The sequence below is a fragment of the Drosophila grimshawi genome, unplaced genomic scaffold (assembly GCF_018153295.1).
Source record: "Drosophila grimshawi isolate 15287-2541.00 unplaced genomic scaffold, ASM1815329v1 contig_1377, whole genome shotgun sequence".
Classification (NCBI taxonomy): Eukaryota; Metazoa; Arthropoda; class Insecta; order Diptera; family Drosophilidae; genus Drosophila; species Drosophila grimshawi.
The window spans coordinates 17,785,001-17,802,433 of record NW_025062900.1 but is presented as its reverse complement, the minus strand read 5'-3'; the positions used below and the strand labels follow the sequence as shown (position 1 = coordinate 17,802,433).

The 17,433-nt window shown below is 35.4% G+C and overlaps 3 protein-coding genes across 12 annotated transcripts in view; 2 read left to right on the top strand and 1 right to left on the bottom strand.

Annotated features, from left to right (window-relative positions):
* LOC6570126 (sodium/potassium/calcium exchanger Nckx30C) overlaps positions 1–17,433 on the bottom strand; it is a 34,497-nt gene that overhangs the window by 14,057 nt on the left and 3,007 nt on the right. For 7 of the 10 annotated variants that reach the window (XM_032741855.1, XM_032741857.1, XM_032741856.1 and 4 more), the window contains exon 2: positions 5,113–5,729. In XM_032741855.1, the coding sequence (XP_032597746.1) occupies positions 5,113–5,729 (617 nt within the window). The remainder of the gene's footprint in view (positions 1–5,112; positions 5,730–17,433) is intronic. The other 3 variants (XM_032741863.2, XM_032741861.2, XM_032741862.2) reach the window with 1 other exon arrangement.
* Positions 780–1,925, top strand: LOC6570127. The gene has a single exon (XM_001996325.3). The coding sequence runs from the start codon at positions 850–852 to the stop codon at positions 1,516–1,518; it is 669 nt and encodes a 222-aa protein (XP_001996361.1). The 5' UTR covers positions 780–849; the 3' UTR covers positions 1,519–1,925.
* On the top strand, positions 10,031–10,663 carry LOC6570099. Its single transcript, XM_001996326.3, has one exon. It carries the CDS (start codon positions 10,055–10,057, stop codon positions 10,394–10,396), a length of 342 nt encoding a protein of 113 aa, XP_001996362.1. The 5' UTR covers positions 10,031–10,054; the 3' UTR covers positions 10,397–10,663.

Genomic DNA, 17,433 nt, shown 5'->3' with positions numbered 1-17,433 from the left:
GAGCGGTGAAATCATGCCAAAAGCATTTTAAAAAGCAATCACAACATCAACAAAAAACAAAGCGAAATTCATCAGTTACTACAGGTGCTTAAATCGCATAATAAATTAAATTTAAACTCGTGTGAATCACTTGCACACGATTTCAAAACTCAACACAAGTTCGAAAATTTCGCCAATACACAATATAAAAAAAACCAAATCCGAAGCTGAAGCCGAAGTCGAAGTCGAAGTCGAAGTCAAAGTCGATGGTCGACGTCGATCCAATGATCTAAGAAATGTAAATGGCAAATTGTATAATGAAACTGCTCGAACCGTTTAAAAACTCAAAGCACGGCTCAATTTGTCACTCAACCTGTTTGGGCTTCAGTTGCACCTGTCCGCCTTTCCGTGCCAGTGGGGTAGACCCCTGAAACCAGTTCCAAGAATTAATACCGATATTCCAGGGATTTCTTATTTACGTCGACTTTGTTTACTTTTCAATTCGCTATAGCCGATAAAATACGAATGGCTAATACATATCACAAGCTGATACTACAAAAGTAAAAAAGACACCACCCAACACCCGCCACCCCTTAACAAAACACCAGAGATAGCTCACAGTCACAGTCGCAACCACATTCACAACATTGACTCAGTCTCTCTCTATCTCAGTCTCAGTCTCTGTCTTAGTCTCTGTCTCTGGCTCAGTCTTTCTCGCCAGAGTCAGTCTCAGTTGAGCTTGGCTGCATGGAATGTATTATATATGGCTGGGTTATGCGCTCTGTGCACATCATTTAGTATCGAATCTTGAACCCAAACGCACCGGAACGAAACGAAACGGAACGCGCGAAGTGTGCCCGATCGCGAACAATGTTTCAGAAAAGGATTATCGAGCTATTTACGCTACTGTTCTATTGGATGGTTATAACACCGGCCATATATCAATACTGCAAGACACAAGAGTGGATACTTTGGGACTTGAATAAGCCATTTCAATCGTTCTCGGATCATGCAACGTTCGCACTCTGCCTGCTCGCTGGCTATGTGACCTTCTATCGCATCGTCATCTTCATCTACATGAAGCTAAAGGTGTGCGATATCCAGATGTGGCACACGCTGAAGAAGACCAAGGAGGATCCCGAGTCGCAGCTCAAATCGGAGGATAAATCCCATTATCAAGCGGTATCCACAGAGAACTTGGACACCGTCGATGCGGCAACGGCGGAAATGCCAAAAGTTATACGCACCATTAGCCATCCGCTGCTGGTCGAGAGCGATCTGGCGCGAATACACATCAAGCACGAGACGCGTCCGCTGCACAGCGCCACATTGCCCAGAGGGCAGCAGCAGCAGCAGAAGAAGCATCATCTCATCTCTAGTCCCACGCCCAGTCTACGCAGTGCTCCACCCGTGCCCTCAACGCCGCCGCGAACTCCTGGCATGGCTCGCAGGCTGAACCATGGCGTCGTCATGTCACCCGACGTCCTAATGGGCACCTCACAGCATCAGCTCTGCTCAGCTCAGCTCAGCTCAGCTTAGTTCTATTTAAATCGAGTATTAGCCTTAGCTGCACACCAAAGAACGAAACCAATTTATTCGCAATATTTGCAGACGATAATTATTCACAATTTTAGCTAATTTCTACACTCAGAAAAAAAGAAACGAATCGCCCTATACTTTTTGATTAATAAGCTGAGTTAGCCTTGGCGCCAAAAAGTATAGTGAATTTCGCAAATTCGGGTATGATTTTTTTTTTTGAGTGTAGCTCTGGTGGCTCTTCTTGTAACAGGAATAGACCATCTTAAGAGTATCTTCAGTTTTAAGTAGCGAATAGAAGTAGTTAGATATCTATTTATTAGCTTTTTTGTAAGCCAGATGTTATTAATTGTTTATCTACTAAATATTATGACGACGATATAATTATATATATATATATTATATTATTTTATACGATATATTACAATAATAAAACAAATGTTTGATTAATTCAAAGACCAGTTTGGCACCTATAAAATCTAGTTTTTTTCTTAATGGATATTGAATTCAATATAATTATTAGTTCAATTCGAATTATTTAATATTTGATAAAATATAAAAATTGAATTGACCCGTTCATCTATCCGTTTGTCCGCTATATGTGCAAATTGCCGTCACGAATTAATAACGAATTAATAATATTAAGAAACCCTCGCAATAAAACAATGACAGCCAAGTTATCTCTCTCTCAACTTATAAATAAATAATATATATATAAAAGATCGTATTCTTGAGCAGAAGAATAAAGTAAAGTGGAAATCGCTTTATAATAATAATCAGTTCATTGCATTCACTCAGTTGGCGAGCAGACTTCAACAATGCTCGAAAAAGTGTTCACAGAACTGCTCATAACGATCTTATATTGGTTTCAATACATTCCTTTTATATACAGGATATGCATTGAAAAGAAATAGCTACGTTTGAACACGGGTCGATTCCCTGCCATCAGATTCGGCAATATTTCTTTTGAATTTAGTATGCTTCGATGCGATCCTGCGAATCGTTATATATATTCACAAATTGATAGAAAAGCTTGAACGGACAAAAACTGAAGGAATTGTGTCTGAAGCTTAAGGAAGAGATCAGAGACATTGAGGCAATCTTGGACGTCTCGGATGGCCCAAAAAAACCGATCGCAGAGGATGCGATTCTTCCACAAAAAATAGTATTTGAGTTTTTAATATATTACGAGTATTGTATTAAACAAATACAATTATTGAAACTACAGGCAAAATGCTTTTTCATTATTTTTATTATTTATTTGTTTATGTAACAGCAGCTCAGCTCAGCTTGTGAGTAGCACAATTAAAACCCACATATGAAACGGGAGCACCAAATAAAGTTGTGGCGAACCCTTTCCCTATGGAAACTAACGTACTTCGTGCGTATAAGTAGAGTGTAAAAGCTGTGGAAAATGATAAATCAAAAAGTTGTTGAGATATTTACCAAAACATACACACTTTCTGTGTGCTTCTTATCGGACTGGTCTGTGTATATTTGTTTGTCTACATTGGCTTTTGTTAGGCTTTCATATAAAATGAGTAACAATGCACTTCGATCTACTAGATCTGTCTTTGAAGCTCATAACATGCATCCCTAGAATGCAGAATCTTTTTATAGTTAAGACGACACACTCTGATATATAAATAATATTGTTTTTTATATGCACCCAATAGTAATAATAATTAATGATTAATGGAGCGCCTTGGTTAAGTATATGCTTATCACAATTTAATATTGACGTAAGCAACCGCAAAAGATTTACACAACATTTGACCTTCTACATCCTGCTTCCTCAATAATACAATCAGCTGCATTATTGTTGGCAGCCCGTTGGGACGATGTTTGGCAAAGAAGCTGTGGATGTGTGCAGACTAATCGGGTATTGGGTGCTATTTGTGGCGGTGCTAGTGGTCTCTCGTGTCAAAGACATGATCTTTGATTATATGTTTACCAAATCGGATCTAACAGTTTACTTAATTATTGACTATTTGCTGACATCTCGCATTGTGGCATTTGCTTTCTTCAAGCTACAAAGGCCAATATTCAAATGTGGCACGGATTGATAAAAGCAGCCAAATAGAAGTGCAACTTGGGAAAAAACGAATTATAAGAAAGAAAACTGAGGCACCAGGTCCGCCTCAAACTTTACTTTTTATTCACAATCTTTAAATCTTGAAATTATTGTCATCTACGAATAATGGATATATTCTGAATTGTAATGATTATTTGAACAAATGAAAGTAAATTAAAATTGAAAATGGCTCTTCCTGGAAGCGCATAAATTGTACATGTTCAATTTGTCAAGTTCAATTTCTGCAAAGACTTTCAAGAAATCAATAAAATTCGATGTATGCCATTTTATATGATTTATTTCATATTGCGGCTGCCATTTTGTTTTCAGGTGAGAACCGAGCAATTTTATAGTTTGTTCAACCCATAAAAAGTGTGAGCGAGAGGTAAAAAGATAAACATTTGTGACCAAAATGGTGCAACTAATTAAATTCCAACGAGTTCTACACATGCGTGTGCGGGTGCGGTTGAGATGATTAAGATACAAGATACAATGTCCAGAATCAAGTTCAGATCGAATTCAAGTTCAAAGCGGTTTCGATTGGCCACATGCAAAGTTGTTCATGTTGATGTATGGCTGTGTGTATGTGTGTGTGGGTGTGGCAGCTTGTGCATGTATGTGTGTTGTGTGTGTGGTTAAACAAGTCGTAAGAGGCATAGTATTTGAAAGAGAGTCACAATTTAAAAGCACTAAGCACTAGGAACTGCATTTGAAGAGTTAAGAGTTAGTTAAGATCGCTGAGAAGCATGAAAAATGAAAGATAGTTCAAATAGAAGTTGAAATATAAATGTGAGTCGTAAACCAAAGTACTGAGACTAACCAGTCGACAGGTGTTGGACGATGATACTCGTAATAATTAAATATAGTCAAATTTTAATTAGTCACTGATGAGCTAAGTCAACCTATTTGTTATATTTAATAATGCCATGAAATTGTTTTAGTATTATTAATAATAATTTACAAAATCTTTGGTCAATGTCAGTTGCAGGTCTGGTTGCCAAAAAGCGCTCAATCCAGTTTTGAGTTAAGTCTCAAAGGTGAAATTCAATTATTGTCAACTCATCAGCTCAGCCTCATCATCAATGCCAAAGTCGCATTTCATGTTAGTCATGCACCACTGTCTATCTCTCTTTCTCTCTCTCTCTTTCTCTCTTTCCCATTTTCTCTCTCTCTCTCTCTCTCTCTCTCTCTCTGGGCCCTTAGTCACACTTGTTAACTGGTTAGTCTGAGCCATTAAAATGCAAGGAAAATTATTTGGCCAAAGAAAAGCATACGGTAAAACAAAATCAAGTGAGAATTAAACGAAAATATTTCCTGGCAAAGGAATTCAATTTTCGTTTTATTTTTTTTATTTTTTTTCGATTTTTGCAGACAATTTGCAATTTCGCTTTCTCTTGAACGATTTTCTTGATTTATAGTTATTTAAAATTTTTTTTTTTTTTGTATTAAATTTAAAATTTAAATTTAAATTTTTTTTTTTTTTTTTTTTGAATTGTTTGCAAAAAAACTTCCCAACTACTTACTGCTGGCATAAGTTGATCTGTACTTCGGACGCGAGTCACCTTGTTTTTGGTAATCATCTTCTTGACGCAATGCTCCACCTGAACGTTCCACTTCATGAAGGCCACATAGGCAATATAGATGGTAAACAGGATGAGCGCCTCCCACCAAAAGATGCGATTGTCGCGAAAAAAGTAGATCAACACCAGCAGACTGATGCTATAGAATGAGCAATCCCGAAACAGTGGCCACCACGTCAAGGATAAAACAGTGCGCGAGAATAGCGCACACATCCCAATGACGAACAGTATGTTGAAGACGGCAGATCCGACAATCGTACCAATGCCAACATCGTCGAACGACACGAAAACGCCAATGACACTCGTGAAGAGCTCTGGGGCACTGCCACCCGCGGCCATAAACGTTGCGCCGGCCACATCGTCCGTGATGCCGAGCTTTTCAATGATTACGTCAAGGGAAGGCACGAAGAACTCATCGCAGACAATTGCCAGCGCCACAAACATATAAATCACACCGATAATGTGCAGGATGACAGCGCCGTTCTCAAGCTGTTCTTTCGTGAATAGATCTTTTGGGAATAGTGGCGTTTTCGTAGCGTTTGAACTGTCGGTTAGCGTTTCTGCAAATGGAGAACACAACATTGAAAACATTAGTCTTACGTATAATCGAAATAAATATAATTAAATGATGTAAATGCAGAATAAAACATTCAAAGCATTACTGCTACGTATTAAGGAATAGCTAATAGTAAATTAAATAAATTAATTGTTGATATCAGTGCAAATTTGAGATGACCTTTCCAAATACCATAGGCAACTTTAGTATTAACTATAAAATATAATATAAATATTTATCAAGAAGTCAGGAGTCGATCAGTTTACATCCTAATTTAATTATAAATTGGCATAACTTCATACATACAAATCATTTTTTTGATCTGATTGGGTTTTTTCTGGTGTTGTTCCCCAATTCATGCAACAAATTCGGGACCATTTTCCAAGTACCCTCAGAAGTTTTATAAACATTACTTTTTAATTTATTTATATAATTTTAAATCTTACTTTAAATTTACTTTAATTCCATTTTTTTACTTTTGTGTCGACGGATTTTAGTTGACATTAAATAAATAAATAAATAATATATAATTATAACATGACTTAGAACCATTTTCATAATAAATTTAAAATTATAAATTTAAATAAAAAATGTTCCATTTGTCTGAGTACATTTCTCTAACCAACTTAGTTTTCAGAACTAGCTGCCTTTTAATATTTTTATTACCACATTTTTGAAATTGTAAGCGCCTTAAACTTGTAGTAGTAGCTTTTGTGCAATTTATTTTATATGTTTCTATTATATTCGAAATATTAAATGATTAATTTTATTGACGGCTTAATGGGAAAAAACATTTGTATTTCTAATTTACAGCCAATTGGCAGACTGATTAAAAATGGAAGAACATATATGTAGATGCATGCAAGCAGCTTTAAAAATAAATCAATATTAATACAACTTCAATTAAAAAATACTCATTTTAATGTTTATCTCTATTGTGTTTGTTAGCTTTGATTTATGAGCTAATTGATTATTCACACATTTACATAAAGCGATTTGGTGTCTTGAGACAAGGAATTTGGTCATATTGAATATTTAGCAATCGTAGAAATACATTTATATAAATAACTAAAAATAAATAATTCAATTATCAAGCAGCTAACAGAACGTGCTAAATTTGTCATTGCGCATAGCTGAACACAAAATGAGGAAGCTCGACCTTTAGCTGTGGCAAGTAATTTGCAGTTGCAAGGCATGAGCACATCGCATTGCGCATCGTCTGAGCAAACATACGATTACAATTCAATCCGTCAGATATCCTCAATTGAATGGCGCGACCTTTTTGCTTAAACGCTGGCAAATCGCTGCTAAAACGCCTCACAGGCGGCACCTTTTGTGCGCGCGATTCACCATTGCAATTAACCGCGAAATTATGCAGCACATTTTGCAACAATTAACAAATTGCAACTGCAACAGCAACAGCAACTGCCACAACAACTGCAACTTCAATTGTTGTCGATAATGGCAAATGTTAATATTTATTGACTGATTCATGTCATTATCTATACCCTAAGCACAACGGCTCTAATAAATGGGCCAACACATCGTGTAACTATATTAAAGTACAAGTCTTAAGAGCGAGTTAAAATCTTTAAAGCCATTAACTGTTTCCAGATATGTTAAACAACTTATTTCTGTTTTATATATTTTAATTTATGTACCAAATTATTTTAAAAATATGTACAATTATAAACATGAAGTAAAAAATAATGTTCAATCATGTTTTGTTTATTTTGTTCACTTGAAAGCATAATTTTCAATCCTTTTTATTTTTATAATTATATTTGAAACAACGTATTTCTGATTTATATATTTTAATTTATTTAATAAATTATTTTAAAAATAAGAATGAAAATGGCGACATAAAAATAAATAAAAATTAAACACTTTCAATTTCAGTCATTTCTGTTTATTTTGTTTGCTTGAAAGCATAATTTGTATTAATTTTTATTTATATTGCTGGAGTTTGAATGAATATACTTCAATAAAAATATAAGCTTGACATATTATACTCTTCTGGAGCCGACTACAGGGTATCTTGACTGCTATCTAAGTTGTTTGTTTTGTTTGCTTGTTGTGCCTGATTTGTCATTTGACATAACAAAGCAAATGCTGTCGCTGGCATTATTTACATTGTTTGCTTAAGATTTGATTGCTTATCACACTGGGCACAATTATGTTGTGACTTAATATTCAGCTTAAATACACTTTGTACTCGATCTATTATTCAGTGGATCGAGTTGAGTCATTTGCGGTCAACCAAGAACTATGGCAAACCGGTTTCCATGCGATACGACACACTTGTAAATTTGCATGCAGTTAACGGGGCTGGAAAACAAAACACCCACACACCCACTCACACACACACCCACACACACAACAGAACAACGACAGAACCCACCTTTCACAAGGCATCCATCCTTTCCGCCCCAACACCCCCCATTTTGAAAAACAGATTTAAAAACACTCAACGCGAGAACGTGAGCAATAAATCAATGTTACAAATGAATCACTTGCCAAATACTTAATGAATGACTGAATGACTGAATGATTGCAGCAGTTAATGCTGATACCCTCGACAAATTCAATACTCAAGTTGGATTATAGCTGAATTATGCTTTCTATATATAGGGCGGAATATTGTTATTATGCCTCCATGATTCTATGTAAATTGCAAATTAACAACCTGCGCAATATATTAATATATACATATATTTCGCTAGTAATTTATATGATCCATGTTTTCCATTTGGTTATCTACAGTTTTTGGTATTTATTTTGAAGTCATATTGTAATATTGTACAATTCACATATACATATATATATATATTAAACATATCATCATCACAGATCATCTGGAATTGTTTACGATTGTTAAAAATGGGCATGTTGCTATCATTATCTAGCCATAAGAAATGGAAGCACATTTGAACACCCAACACTTTTAGAAGAGAAATTTGCCAATAAAACTAGAAGAATATATTTAACAGTTGGAATCAGGGTATGCCGTAGTCGAGCACACTCTACTACAGCAATCTTATTTGTTTTTTATTTGTTTTAAATTATATTTTGTTTTAATTTATAGTTTGTTTGGTTGTAGGCGTGCGTAGAGTTGTCTACAGTTGGCTATGGGAAGGCAATGCTTTGAATATCAAACCAGATCATCTAGAAATTGCTGCCTGTATGGGTACGAATACATTTATGACTAGTCCAACTGACTGACGGAAGACTGATAAACGTTTGCCCAGTAAAAATGGTAAACAAAAACAAGCGTTATTCACTATATATGCAAATTGAAATATACATTTTATAAATTAGGAGAGTGGCAACAAAGTCATTTGCTCTTTATTAGGGTAACAAAGACTATAAGGAAATAGGCATAATAATAACCAGATACAAAGTAAGCCTGATTTTTATGTTTTTATTAAATGTGTTTATATTATTTTCATATATATAGATCATACTTATATCATCCAACAATGAAATATAAATAGCAATGTTGGTCTAATGCTAAACAATTATTCTTATCAACATTGTTTGCGAATAAAATTAGCTCATGAGTAATTGCAAATAAAATATGAATAAAAAATTTTAAGAAAAGCTAAGTTTAGAATTATCAAAGTGAGATAAAAAGAAGATAAGACTAAAGAGAATTTTTTGAGGTTTTACAATAACTAGTTGTTAACGAAATAAATAGAAGATAAGACTCTTTTCCAAAATATTTTGGAGATTTTACAATAATTAATTGTTTTCTTATATTCGTATTTCAGATTACATTTTAACGAAATTAATAAAAAAATTGAGAGAAGTAAAGTTAATAATAATTAGATGGAGATAAAAAGAAGATAAACATCTTATAAAGTATATTACAATAACTACTTTTTAATGTGTTAATACTCAGAAAAAGGAAATAAAAATCTTAACTTATTTTTTTAATTATGCCATAATTTTAAGAGAAGAGCTAGGAACAATGACTTGTTGTTAATTTAATTTATTTGTTGTTATCTGAGTCTACAATTTGTGGCATGTGGGCGCGTGTCGTCCGTCAGTCTGGCTGGCTGCCTGAGTTAGTCAAGATTTGGAGGCCAATCGAGTGTTGAAACCAGTTTCAAGTGCTGACTGCCAAAATGCTACAACACAGTTTGACTAACCGCATGCAATCGCGATGTGAGCACTCTTCTAGAGTCAACCGCAACACACCCACACCCACACACACACACACACAAAGAGAGATATGCGTCACGATGTCGAACGAGAGTCGAGCAAAAGCCGCAGAAAAAGTCGCGTTCGTTTCGCAATCAGTTGCAAATTGAAACTCGAATCGCTCAGATGGTAGCCGCAGCAGTGGAAACCGTAAGCAGTGCCGAGATGTTCGTCAGTCATGCCACCATACACCTGAAGCAGCCACAAATTGAGGCGACACCACACATGTACTGGTGGTGCACACAGGTCACAGATCAGCCGCAACAGCAGCAGCAGCAGCAGGAAGTTAGGGAAACGCTCGTGGAACGTGTTAAGCAAAATGGGAGCACAACAACAAAAGCCACGCCCACTTATACGCGCCCGCGCATCCAGGGCAATGAGGCAAAACGCCAGAATCTGTTACAAACGCTGGACAACTTCTATGCAGTAGAGCGCCACGACAGCGCCTTGAATCGCGTGACTAAGTGAGATGAACAGTCATCTATACACATATATATATATATATATATATATATATATATATATATATATATATATATATATATATATATATATGTATTGTATATCTGTTTAGCCTACTTATTAACCCTATATGTGCCAATGCCAAACAAATGTGGCCTTGAAAATACGCAGCAAATTATAATTTAACACATTTCAACTGATATTTATATGATTTATTGTTTATGGATCACAGCAAATTAAGTTTGACTTTTAAGAATAAACATTTTAAAATAAGATTGTGTGCGTTTAATATTATATTATATAAACATTTAAATAGAGTCAATCATAACACTCAACTTGAAGCTTGAGCTGATTCAAATTCTACACACGCTGCAGCACGCAGCTGGAATATCAAGTGTTATAAAGGGGTATGCCACACTTAAAGACTTGTATGTAACAGATGGAACAACAGCGCCAATAAGCCTATACACGATATATATATATTTATATATATATATATATATTTATAGTTCATTCCTTCCAAATCTCTTTCTCTTGCCGGCTTTATATTTACGCTTCTTATATTATATAATGCCTCTGTATTACAACATCTCTATTATTGTAATTTGCTCCGATATTACGACGATTATACTTAATATTATGCATGTCTGGGAAGGTCATAAGTTTTTGTGGCTTGAAGTTGCGATTGTTTTCTTTGCAAATGACAACCATCAACATAATCACCAGTAGCAAATATTTGAGCAGTTGTCACGTTCTCAAAATGTCAAAATAAAAGTTGCATATGCCATTCCCAATAAAGCTACAGATAAATAATAAAAAAAAATATGTATACCGAGATACATTTGTATCTACAGCTACACTTTTGGCAGTAGCACTCACTTCTCTCTCTCTCTCTCTCTCTCTCTCTCTCTCTCTCTGTCTCTGTCTGAACAAGCAATGGGTTAAGATTAAAGTGCTGATAATAAAATCAAGAATAAGGTAAAATAGTAAAAGAAAACCAGTTAACTTGTTCGCTTTTAGCTTTTTTTGTTTTTTGTGCGACGTCATCAATGTGCATAAATCACGACTGAACAAACGCACAAAATTACACGGAGCCAGCGCCAAAGGCCGGAAGTTCATTACGGGCCGGGTGGTAGGTGTTCTACAAAGCGGAAGCTAGCCAAGCTATAAATGTGTTTTAGTGCTCTATATATATATATATATATATATATATATGTGTGTATATGTATAGTGTCGATAGTGGTGGCTGCATGGTTTCACGCTTTGTGAAGCAGCTGCTAATTTATCAGAGAGACAGCGCGCTTTGGCACGGCGCAAGCAAGTTTCAAGGTAGCTTGGCTGGAATCGATTAGCAAAAACGAAATGGAATGAGAACGAAATGGAAAATGGCGAATGGGCGAATTGGGTGGTTTGGGGGGAATGTTGGAATGGGAACGAGTACAAGTACGAAACGTGCAATGCACATGCAAATTGACAGCTCGGGGAATTGGATGGCCCCGCCAGGGTTGTCAAGTGGCTGTTGAATCAATGCAGCAAAAATGTGTGCGTGTGTGTGTGTGTGTGTATGTGTGTGTGTGTGTCTATGGCAATGTTGAACGAGCCACTTAAGCCTTGCCACATAAAGTTTATGAGTTCAGTTACGAGCCGAGCTGTCGATGCGATGCTTTGATGAAGGTTCTCATGTGCAAAAATAAATTTAAAAAAAAAAAGAGTGTATATATATACATATATATATGTATGTATGTATTTTGCCAACCTGCAAGCCATGAACCCTGAATTTCGCAACGTTATTGTAAAAGTTGTAAAAGTATTTTCAGTATAAGAACAACACTGTGGCGCTAATCAGGCTCCTTTGGGTCGCAGTCATAAATAGTTGAGGGTTCTTTGGCTGCAAAGTGCCACAAATAGTGGGTTTTCAGCTGCAAAGTCTCCAAAGTGCCTGGCAAAATTTTGCAAATAATTTATGGGTCATCTGAGTTGTTTACTTTACAAGAGCTGCGTAACTTTCCCCAAGACTATAAGTCATACAGCAGCAGCTCTCTCTCTCTCTCTCTTTAAAGTTTAAACGTTTAGAATTTCTTAATGTTAATACTTTTTGAAATATCCGGATGTAATATTAAAGTATACTAGCAATTACAGCACGTGCTTGACATGAGTCAACTGGGTTATTACTAACTGGAAAGGTTTCAGCTAAAACTGACAGCATTTGAGAATACTTCAGCGTGTGTAATAGACTCGGAAATACCCTCTTAACTACCTTCTTGGTGTAAAACAAAACTGTCGTAAAATGAATATGTTAATAAAAGTTCTGAAATCTCTAGATTTACCCATTTACAAATGTGAATCGTGAGTCTGATGACACATGAGCTGGATATTAATTTTACATAGAAAACTGTTTTACATTTTGCAAATGATTCTAATTAATTATATTATAGAATTATGTAAATTTGTGCTGCACTGAAGATTTATGCTTGTGTGTTTTGCATTCAGATTGCGTTTCGATTATATTCGTTTTTAATAACCAGTTTTAGTCGAACGAATTAAATGAATCACGCAGATACAGAAAAAACAGGTGCCTCTGGGTCTCAAATAAAACCCCCAAGAGTGTGCGAAAGAGAAAGACATACAAATGATGATGATAAAGATGATTATGATGATGATAATGATGATGATGATGATATAATGAATCATCATGTGTAGCAGCTGCTGTTTTTAGGGTTGTGCAGTTCGAAATTTGCAACTCCTGCTGACTCACTTGGCAGACAGCAAGTTTAAATGGAAATTTAATTTGAAATGCGAAATGGGTGCATATAAAAATGTTAATGGCCAATTTAGTCACACATATACGCATACGCTGGCAACTCTGACTAAGCATATGGCCACACTGGCACAATTGGTGTCCTCAAAATGAGAATGTTCCAACGCTAGCTAAATATTAAAATTAAGTTACTTTAATATGCCATAATATATTATATCAGAGCTCTAAAGTATTTTGTTTAAAAAGGACGAAAATGAAGCTACACATCCTTCATGCTAAGCTAACTACTGTCAACTCTAGATTAATACTAGATTTAATTTTATTTGTATATGATTCCAAATTTACGTCAAAAACACATCTCGAATGTCAATAATTAAAAGTCGGCCAAATGCTGTCATCTGTGCTCAGTGCCACAAATCGACTTTCAACACACACACACACACAAACACATTCCCTTCCGGTTGAGTGTGGCATGGCTTTTAGCATGCAACTTGCTCGCCCTTGCTATCCGTGTTTTTTTTTTGTTTTTGCTGCTAGCATTTTGATTTATCGATTTACGTTTTCGTTACCATCTTTTCATTTGGCTTTCCACATTTCCACATTAGCAGCTCAATCATTATTCTTTCCCATTTTTTTTTTGCAGCCTTTTAAATACTTATACTAAGCTTTTTTTTGGGTATTTTCTTTTTTGTTGACCGCCTGCCGTTTGGGTCGAGGTCTTTTGCAGTAGGTTTGAGCTGCTCCTGCTGCTGCTTCTTCCTCTCTTTTTTTTTTGTGCCACCCACGAGAAACGTCGTTAACAGTCACGTTAGCAGCGAGCGCAATTTGGGTCGATGGCAAAATAGAAAAGCCAAAAGCAAGGCAATGCCAAACACACACACACACACACACAGCAGACACACACACACAGCAGACACACACACACACAAAAGCATTTCCAACAAAGGCCGTTGTGAACAGACCAATGCACATTTATTTCTATATATGTGTGCACATGTACGTATACATATGTATGGCACTGTACACATGACATATGTGTATACAGTGCTGCTCAAATAAATGCGTACAAACATTTTATGCGCCAAAAGTTAAGTGCTTCACTTAAACTGATTGGAGTTTATAAAATCATTTAAAAAGTGCACAGCAAATATTGTTGCTCTCAATTTAAATTAATTGTAGAAATAAAAAGTAAATTCAACTCAATCAAGGATTATGCACTCAATTATATGGCCAGCACTGTATATATCTGTTATATCTGTACACAGGGTGTCAAGCCCAAACGAATTTTGGGTTGTCAAACCGATAAATATACAAATTCCATTAAGGATTCGAATTGGTAGCTGATTTTGATTTTTACGTTGAGTAAAATAAGTGTGAATGTTCCGCTGTTCAACATCGGATAAATATATCATATACGTATAGCCCGCTGGGTTTCTTAAAGAGCTCTGCTTAAAATAACAATTAAAAATGGGTAAGTCTATATATATATATATACATATATATATTCTTGATCAGGATCAACATCCGAATCAATGACAAATATACAGAAAAATGTTTAATTTTGATTTTGATTTTAACTCGGATTCTGAATTATGCGTTTCCGATATGACACCCTGTTTATGTAATTATATATGTGCACATGTGTGTTTGTGTGCGTGGGTGTGTGTGGGTGAGCCACGTTATATTCGCTCATTTTGTGTACTCTTTTTTTGGGGCATTTTGTGCTTGGTTTCTGTGTTGTGCTGGGTCTGGTTTCATGTTAATTGCTCGTAGCGTCGCTTGTTCCGGCAATCTGCGTTAATTTTAAAGCTTGATTTACAGACTACAACTAGTCCTTGATTTTCTTGTTGTTGTCGTTGTTCTTTCTCTTCTTCTTCTTCTTCTATTTGTTGTTGTTGTTGTTTTTTCTGTCTGTGTTCTGCTTTGCTTTCGTTTTGCTGTTGTTTTGCTGTCGTTTTGCGGTTTGCAGCTCAACTGCAATTTGCGCCCCAAAGTACACAACACAATATTTTCGTTGTAGTTTCATGTGTGTATTTGTGTGTATCTGTGTGTGTTTGTGTAGTGTGTGTGTGTGTGTGTGTGTGCATATGTTTGGTTTGCACTACCCTCTTCCGCTGCTTGAGCCCACAAGGGAGCTTAACGAGGCATTTAGGCATATTTAGTTGCAAAAAATAATGATGATAAGTGCACATTAAAATTAATAGTCTGAGTGCTCAAGCAATTTGTGGCAATTTGCAGCAAGAGGGAAAATTAAATTAAATATAAAAATAAATATTATTATTAAAATATATTACCAAATAAAATATTCTTTTAAATGTTCTTTTCTTGTTCTTAATATAAATTTAAATCGTAATGGATTTTTCTGTGTCGGCATTAAATAAATAAATACAAAAACAAAATAAAATGGATTAGTTGAAGAATATTTTTATAAATTGGTTTTATTACTAAAAATGAGAATTGCGTAGTCGAGTTAACTCCAAGAAATTTGTAGCGAGTTGTGCTTGTTTTGGGCCCACTCCTTTGTTGTTAGCCACATTGGCGCTTCTGTGTATGTGTGTGTGTGTGTTTGTGTATATGCAGCAGACAGACAGTTAAAAAGAAACAGATGGGCGCTAGGGGAAGACAGGGGGTGAGAGGTGTGACAGGAGAGACAGCTCAGTTGAGTCATTAAAATGAGAAATGGCTCCGGGGTCTCTTCGTATGCCTAGGCAAACATTGTGCCACGACGGGTTTAATTGTTGTTGGCCAAAAAGTGTCTGTTGTTTTTGGCCTTCCCAAATGGAAACAGTAGCAGTTGCCCAACAAAAAGGTGAACAACGAGGTTCCCACCGACTTGACTTGGGCCCCAAGCCGTGTCAAAATGCACAAATGCACAAGGAGTAGCTCACAATTTGATGAAAATATATCTATATAAATATATAAAAATATTATATATATTATATATTATGTTTGTGGAGGTGTTTTAGCAGCTGTTCAAGTTGCGTCAATTATTTATATTGCCAAACATTGCGTATACGTAATTTATGTGTGAGTTAATGGGATTGTTTGCCACATTAAATATAACGCATACGCCGCGTTGAAAGAAGCGAAAACGCTTAAATGCAAATATACAAAGGCATTCTGTTTTCTAAAAATAAAATGGCTATTTTGTTTTGCTTTTAACTGGGGCTACTTTCTAGCCATAAATTTTTTATTCTAATTAATGCTCACATATTTTATTTACACATTTTCCTCAGTACAACTTGGCTATGAGAAAAGTTAGCAAAAGTTTCCCATAATTTCCATTAAAAATGGGCAAAAAGGTTCAAATGGTTTTGTGCGAATGTTTGTTACAGAAGGCAGAAGGAAACATAAAGTATATGTATACATTCTTGATAAGGATCAACAGTCGAATCGATATAGCCATGTGCCTCTAGTCGTCTGCTGATTTCAAAGAGATTTAAGAGCTACAGCAAATTTGTTATATAAGTTCTTGTTAACTCCGCGCATTCAAGTTTACTTAATTGTATCGATTCTTATCAATTTCCGATAGAAATAAAAGTCTCAATTTTAAAAGCAAGCCCTTCCAATTAATATATAGTATTTACTTTGACATTTTATTGAACATTTGCATAAATTTCATCAAGATCTCAAATTGATCCAATTACTATCAGTTATAAAGGCATATAATGATAAATAAAATACACAGAAATATGTGTCGATATTCTGCTTTGCATTTGAATGTGCATCTCTTTTGAATATTTGTTTTTATATATTTATATTTTTCGAGCTCATTCGTTTTGTATGACAATTAAATTCTTGATTGCTATGTGCAAATTCAGCTCGACTTTTTTAAGAAACAAGAATAGAAAGTTCGAATTTCAAAGACTTGGTTTAAAAAGCTTTTACTTCCCGAAGAGGCAATAAATCACATTTTTTTGTTACCTAACAATTTTAATAAACTAAATAGCGTCTTTACAGCTGACGCAAGTGAGGAATTTGAAAAGACTCTTAGATATATATGTATATATATATATATAATCCACATCCATCTCGTAAATATTTGAAGATGCGTGTGCGTATTTTCCATTTTAGATTCAAATGCTGCCTAATAAATGAAATTCTCTTGCTCGATTTCACTTCTTATTAGCAGCAACAAGAAATATCACTCATACGCATTCCACGCTGTGTCTGTGACTCTGAGCTATGCAAGTCGAATTCAATTTACGCGCTAAGAGAGAAATCCTCAATGTCAGCAAACCCCACCCACTCAATTGAATTGTACATCGCCTGTCGCATAAATCAC

Bases quoted from the DNA above. Each gene is read 5' to 3' on its own strand.
- LOC6570127 (XM_001996325.3), top strand. From the start codon at position 850: ATGTTTCAGAAAAGGATTATCGAGCTATTTACGCTACTGTTCTATTGG.
- LOC6570099 (XM_001996326.3), top strand. From the start codon at position 10,055: ATGGTAGCCGCAGCAGTGGAAACCGTAAGCAGTGCCGAGATGTTCGTC.